The 7935-nt window shown below is 38.5% G+C and overlaps 1 protein-coding gene across 1 annotated transcript; it reads right to left on the minus strand.

Moving 5' to 3' along the window:
- Window positions 1-255: 255 nt before the first annotated feature.
- LOC137501492 (uncharacterized) lies at window positions 256-3041 on the minus strand. The gene is made up of 4 exons (XM_068228538.1): window positions 2524-3041; window positions 2291-2422; window positions 822-1033; window positions 256-732 (listed from the first exon to the last, which is right to left on the minus strand). The coding sequence occupies exons 1-4, from the start codon at window positions 2753-2755 to the stop codon at window positions 664-666; spliced, it is 645 nt and encodes a 214-aa protein (XP_068084639.1). The 5' UTR covers window positions 2756-3041; the 3' UTR covers window positions 256-663.
- Window positions 3042-7935: the final 4894 nt, after the last annotated feature.

Below are 7935 nucleotides of genomic sequence, written 5' to 3' on the forward strand. Positions count from 1 at the left end.
GTTATTATGGTAAAGACAAATTACTTTGCAATGCTATCTATCTTAATGGTAATGTACTATGTACCTCTACTAGTGTAGGCTACTGAGTGCTTGATTCGAAGCAGTGTATCGATTAATTCAGTGTCCGAGTGAATCGATTCACAGGAACGGCAAGCTCATGGCACACAAATCATGCACAATCACGGCTCAGTGAGCCACACGACACACACGGCTCCTTATAGGCACACTGGACACTGGCGGGGAGTCGAGCTTTCGCTGCAGTGAGCCACAGTGAATCATGGCACACTGAAAGAATCGTACGCAGTCATGGATCAGTGAGACACAACACACACATGGTTCATTATCGGTACACTGGACATTGGCGGGGAGCCGAACTTCCTCTGAAGCAATACATACAGAGTCATGGTACACTGAAAAAATCGTATGCTATAATGGACTCTCGAGCTCAGCTCATTTGAAAATAATACCTATTCGCATCCACTGTCCTCTTCTTACAGGGAGTTTTAAACAATACATGGATTTATTTGCAGTGTTAAAAAGATAGAACACAATTCCAAAGTACCTAGGTTGTAAGTAGGTAGTCAATTAGGTTATTCTAATTACTGTATTAGTTTAATCAATCAGTATCTTTATAACTAGTTGATGTTCGACAATTACTTAAACTCAGCTCTCTAGCCTCCACACCTGGCTGAGTGGCTCAAACGGTCGAGGCGCTGGCCTTCTTAACCATGACTGTAAATTAAAGGAAAAATAAAAATTAATTTCTGTAACATCATTAAACATCATTCAGTAGAAGGAAATATTCAATTAAGTATAATTACCACTAATTGATCCTTCCTCCATTTCGTTGTTGGTTGATGCTCAACAAGCTTACAGTGATATGGTGCATTATCCATTACAATAACACAGGGTCCTATATTTCTTAATCCTACGATTAATTGCGTCTTCACCCACATCTGAAATTTCTCACTGTTCATAGCACCATGGTAATCCTGATTTCTCTTCAAGTTTGTAGCAAATATCAAATCAGCACCTGTAAGAATTTTAAGTTTTAGTATGAAGTTATTTGTTCTAAAAAAAGTATAGGCCTATTAATAAAAAATGTGATTTCTGTTGAATGATACAAAAAGCTGTCTGATTTTAAGTAAAACCAACTACTGTGTAGCAAAGTCACCTGATGATGAAGTCAATTAATTACTACTTACACTACTTTATCGTAACATCTCTCATGAATGTATCTCCATTAGTAGGCCTATATCTGGATTAGAAGTCCACGATCACTTGCATAAAAGATATAAGTATAAACACCCATTTCAATACCTTAGAACAAATGTAATTGCTGCGAACACTGAACCTATATCAGGCAGTAAGAAATAAGAAGCTTGGAAGGTGTTCAACAGTCAGGTATCAAGCACTGATTCAGGTGGAGATTGTCGAATGCAGAATAAACATAATAAATAGGCCTACAATACAAGTAATTTACTGATACAAATATCCAGTAATATTATATGAAAATACACTGAGTAAGTTTTGATTGAAATACCTCTCTAAGGTTAATCATTGGCCTAAAGTGAATACCTGCAAGTCTTTTTAATAACAGTGGAGAAGTCAAAATCAAAAACCACGTACAGAGCTCAATGAGCGGTAAGTTATAATGCCACTTCCGACCTAGTGCCAGTCAATTTCAATCAATCAGTCACCACTGATCTGCACTTAGGACAGAAGATGTAGTTTCAGGGATAGGCCTAGTATTTTCTTCAATAATTGCAAAGAATTTGGAAATTTATTGAACATCTCCCTTGGTAAATTATTCCAATCCCTAACTCTCTTCTTAAAAAAAAACAAATATTTGCCCCACTTTTCATCAACTTTAGCACTGTACTGTGATCTTACCTACTTTTAAAATACCACTGAAACGTATTCGTCTACCAATGTCATTCCACACCACCTATCCACCGACAGCTCGGAATATACCACTTAGTCCAGCAACTTGTCTCCTTTCACCCAAGTCTTCCCAGCCCAAACCCGACAAAATTTTTGTAACGCTACTCTTTTGTCAGAAATCACCCACAACAAATCGTGCTTCTGTCTTTTGAACTTTTCCAATTCTCAAACCAAGTAATCCCAGTGAGGGTCTCATACACAGGAACTGTACTTAAGTTGGGGTCTTATCAGAGACTTATGTGCCCCCCCCCTGCATCCGTACTACAAACCCTAAATACCCTCATAACTATGTAAAGAGAGATCACCTCACTACAATAAAATGAAGTAAAATAAATTAAGAACATACCAGGTACAAAGCCATCCTTCGTTCCAGCATGAACAATAACCAGTCTTCCTCCCTCAGACACAGGTCGACGAATTACTCCTTGAACATCATGTCCAGATTTGTGTGGTTTATTCCAGGAGTATGTGGGTGACCCTGAAAGACAAATGCACAATTGAAACCAAAGACACCTGATGAAGATAAATTATTCCAAGATTTTTTAAATATAAAATGTAATATATAACATATATATTCACCATTCATAAAAATCCAAGTCTCATCCAAGAAAACAACAGGTTTTGGTTTCTCACTGTCCTTATTACGCATGTATTCCCTCAGAAAACAGGATCTCTTAAAACAAATGTCTTCATTTTCTCTAACATACGCATAGGGATCACCTTTACTCCACACAAACCCCATGGCCTTCAAAATTCTTCTTAATGATGTTTCGGAGCCCTTGTACAAATAAGTGTCATAATTTGCTTTCATGTGGTCGAAAACCTTTCTTACAGTTACGACTTCTCCTGTGGGAAGAAAAAAAGAGAGTTACAAGGGACTCAAAAGAGCTGTATGACAATACATGCACAAAACATTTCTGGGAGCTTATCTCACCTGCGTGCCAATTTCTATAAATAATGTTGCAATAGATTCCTTATGAAGTCACCTTACCTTTATGTAATTTATCATAAATAAACCTTGCTATCGCTTCCTTAGAAAAACTGTCTATGCCGGTCACTGGATGTTCACGCTTTCGGCGTTTACCTGGTGTAGAAAATTCAACTCCCTTCTTGAAATTTCCTATTACTTTTCGGACTAAACCGAAACTACACTGTAAGAATACACACACAGAAATATATTACATACACATATACCATAAGTCAACATGAATACACAAAGGTTAAGTCTACGAACCGTATCGAAGTCGACACAAGACATGGTACCGGTATAGGCCTAGGCCTACATGATCAGGTTAGGTTAGGTTCAGAATGAAATACTGCTCCTTTTCAACTGATTGTCATTATGCCAGAAACTTATCATAGAAACAAGATAAAAACGAACACTTACCCCAGTTAATAATGAAACTCTTGCCATTAGCTTCGTATCACTACGACTGATACCTTCTTCGTCGTCTTCCTGTTTCAATTGCTCGTAGCAATGTACAAGCATTTCTTGACCTGAAGCTTGTAAAGGACGTAACCTTGGTTTCCTTTTCGGAGGAGTTTTTGCAGATTTTTCTTCCTTGTTAGACATCCCAATCGAATTCTGTTCGTATAAGTATGGGACGAAATAGGAACGTAATTAATAAAATGATGTGCTCATCATTTCACACAAACTATGTTATTAAATGCATTATCCGAACATGCCACAATTCTACTTACCTGGTATTAGCCAAATAGATTTACAATCCCACAGAAAAAGAAAATATGCTTTAAATATTCTCGCAAATGTATCGCTAGTGACTTTAGAGGCAATGCGGTGGCAACACACAATTCACGCTAGAACAGTGACTGAACGTTGCCAACGTGCCAGATTAACGGTAACAGTAAGACGTCGTATCGGCAAGTAGGGTCCCTAAACTGTATGGTTACCGACACTGAAAAAGACCCAACAGCAAGAAAAGTCACTATAAACCAATACCTTAATATTACAGGGGAGAAAGGGTAAGGTTGCACCCTTAGTGTACGTCCTTACACGGAGAGGACTTATACGTGCTTCCCCTACGACAGTCAGCTCGTCCTTGTGTCACACCAAATGCCCAGAGAGGCCTGGTTTTATACTGGGTCAAAGCCACCGACCCGAAGCATACGGCCGCTACAACACACACGACTTCTTCTCATGGCGATTCCACTCCAACTGCTCGCGTCGTACGCCAAGCAGCGTCGCTTACCTTGCTGCTGCACGCACACGCGCAGAATCCCTCAGGCGGACTCGAAGGTTCAAAGCCTAGTCGCCAGAGCGTAGCACTTCATAGCGCAACTAGATATGATAAACGAATTCGAACAAGAATGGCAAGATATTACACATCAAATGTGATGCGATAATGTTCTTTCACAAGGTTCATAGATACGAATTTTTAACGGTACAGATACCAGTCCAAAAGGTTTTCTGAGGGGGTTTGGTACACTAAATACCGTCACAAAAGCCTTCTTCTGGGCCTTAATACAGTCTTGAGACTTGTCATTAGACGAACGAAATACACGGTTTGTTGTTTCTCTATTAGATGCAGTAAGGAGACCTGCCGCTGTAGCAATGTTCTCATTCGGATTAGTGGTGTAATTCAACCTCTTTTCTTCTTCTTTAGAACTCCCTTGACAGCTACCGAAGTCAAAACACCAAACCCTGACATAGCCAAAGCAATATTTGTTCCTGTTCTACTTCACATCTAAGAAGTTGCATCAAGCTGTCTAAAGGCTTCTTGGGATTCACACACTGGTCACTGACACCAGCGCCCCCTGGTTCAACCAACACCTCCTAGATAATAAGGCCTAACAACATCGTGGTGACGTCACGCTAAGAGGCGATGGCATGCAGAGAAACGCGAAACATGGTTAAACACAGACACGATTTTAATATTTTTGAAAATGTAATAATTTATTTACTCACTAATAGCGTTTAAATTTTAAAGGATATTTAATTATACTGTCGTTATTACCGTATTTTAGTGACTGCCATTAAATATAAAAAGCAAACAGTTATAAAACACGACAGCATTTTGCAATGTTAACTTACTTAGGCCGAATTGCTAACAGTACAACAGGATGTTGCAAACATATTTCAATTTAAATAGGCATTACATGATCTTGAAAGAAAACTAGCAGGTAGAATATTAGCATAAGCCTAACATCTAAGCTGATGTAGCATCACTGGCAGTATTTGCACATGAGCCTACAATGTTTCCTCCCTTGAAGTTCATGTAGGGTTTAATGAGAATTTCACCTACCATCGATATTACCTATTTGTCATTCTGTTTGAGGTCTTGAACTTGATGTTTTATGTATTCTATAAAGTATGTAAGTTTCTGTCCTAATATTGGACTACCATTCAGACTGGAGCCTACTCTTTTAAAAGTATTGACATGTGGTAACATTAAATTGCTACTATGTCTCATAAATTTGTAAAAAAAAAAATCGCACGGCGCAACAGTCCTGAAAGACTTGGCCTTGGCCCTGCTCAGCCCAAAGGCCTGCAGATTACGAGGTGTCTTGTGTTCGGCAGGACGAATCCTCTCGGCCGTTATTCGTGGCTTTCTATACCGGGCTCGCTATCTCACCGTCAGATAGCTCGCAAATGTAATCACGTAGGCTGAGTGGACCTCGAACCAGCCCTCAGATCTAGTTAAAATCCCTGATTTGGCCGTGAATCAAACCCGGGGCCTCCGGGTAAGAGGTAGAAATTATAACCCTTCACTACGGGGTCGGCCATAAATGTGTAAACATGAGGAGATATCGGACAGAAGGTTGAACAAATAACAAGAAAATCATACACATACTCCCTTATGAACTAAGAAATGTTTTAACTGTGACTATTAAAATTAACTATGGGGACATCATCCTCGGTGTTCAATTTAACAACTAGGTCTAGAATTAACTTATTTCTTAAATCTGTCCACACATTATTACACTCATTCCTTGTAATGCAGCTATGATGTTTTGTAACTAAAGAATACACCGCATTTGTATTAGTAATTTGGCAAACATATACATTAGAAATATTTTATACTTTAATAAAACCCGTTTAGAATAAAGGCCATGTATCCTATTAGATGATTATATCTGCTATGCAGTATGGTTACATTGATATATCGATGTACAGAAAAATTACTTTCGTTCCCTTCACCACAGTACAACAACTATCAGGTAACAATATGTTTATTGTACTTTTCACCTGTGTAAGATAGTGGATTGAAATTCTGTGTATGAGATATGTACTATCTTCAATAGTTCTGTTTTTTGCTCCTCTTTCTATTCTACTTTTTGCCTGGTTCTTCTCTTCACCTGCCAGAATGTGACGATAATATGATGGGCAGTTGGGAAAGATATACGGCACTGCAGTCTTTGACAGTCATGGTCTTGGAAGAGGAGTAGTTAAAAGTTATTTCCTGAGGATCAGTACCAGTTACTTCCCATAAAATATAACCGACTTTGAAATGTCTGTGGCATACCTGTAAAATAATGTTTCACCGTGAGCGAAATTCGTTTATTTCCAGAGCAAATCAGCCTACACCAGCAGCTCTTGTAAGTGGTATGTTTTAATGCGTATAATAAAAATAAAAATAATACCGCTGAAATAATATATCCCATGATTGTGAGCTAACAAAACCTTATATCATTGAAGAGTAAATATGCCAACATATCACCGGCTGTTGCGTGTAGTTAAATGCATCATAGGCCTATGCTCATTATGGTTGTGTGAGAATGTAATAATAATAATAGTTACTCACCATTGAGTTATTGGTAAATCTGTAGTCGTGTCTTGGAATTGCACGTAAACATATCTGCCGCATAACGTCGTCTTTCGGAAACTTAATGCATGCACTTCGTAATCACTGTCTCAATTCGCCTTACAGTTGAGTACGCAACACCTCAGTACAATTACGTACAACGGTATTAGCAATTGACACCATTAAACGAATTAAAACTTCTAATTTCAGCGTTACATGGCCAAACTCATTGCTGTGTTAATAATGAAAATGTTCAAGTTTGCCTCCCTATGCTGACGTCACAGTATATTCCCAGAACGGTTGCGAGGCCTTATATCTAGAAGTTGTTGGTTCAACTGCTGAACAACTTGAAGAAGACTGGCCAATGAGTGCGGCTGAAGGAGTTCTCTCCCAATATCTTAGAATGACCTCGGGCAAACATGACTCTACTAGTGGTGAAAGCATGGAATTACACTTGTCCGTTGTGACACCTAAGGTTCCTTGGGCTCATATGTGGGTCTGAAGCTTACAGTATCATAGAGGGATGATATATAGATATTTATTTCAATAATTAATTCCAACGGGCCAAAGGCTCATACAGAGGAATTGTACAATGAATAGTAATAACACTCCCTAATGTACACTTCTACCAGCAAATCATCCTTCCCATAGCGTGCTTTGAAACTTGATATTGCTATACAATAATTTTCTCCGTTAGCAGGGAATCTCTCAACTAAATCTCTTGCTCTGGATCCAGAAATGTTGGCCTGTATGAGGTACTGGAATTTATCACTAGGGTCTAAAAGAGTGTCTTCGTGAATGTTCTTAAATTGTGACCAGAAAGGAAGCCAATCTTTTAGTTCACCTCCGAACTTCTTCAATTCCAACAAAGGCAATTTGTATGAATGCTTAACTTGGAGAGACGAGTTAGAATTCACTGATACTGCAGTAGCTTCTCAGTTCCTATCTTCATTCACAGTGGCGGCTCGTGACAAAATTTTTAGGGGGTTTACAACAACATTGTCGTTCATGTCTCAAATCAGCAAAAAGTAACATAGGTACATAAATCACTTCACTAAAAGGGTCTTGTAAAGTTCCTTTTTCGCAAATAATATGGTACAACCCCTGTAACCGAATATAAATTTTATACTAGACTAATCTCTTACTAGTGTATAACAAAAGTAAACTTCATAATAACTTTACTACACTGCAAATATTGAAGGATTCGAGCACTATTCTTGGTTTTTAA

Source organism: Anabrus simplex, chromosome 7 (assembly GCF_040414725.1).
Source record: "Anabrus simplex isolate iqAnaSimp1 chromosome 7, ASM4041472v1, whole genome shotgun sequence".
In the NCBI taxonomy this organism is placed as follows: domain Eukaryota; kingdom Metazoa; phylum Arthropoda; class Insecta; order Orthoptera; family Tettigoniidae; genus Anabrus; species Anabrus simplex.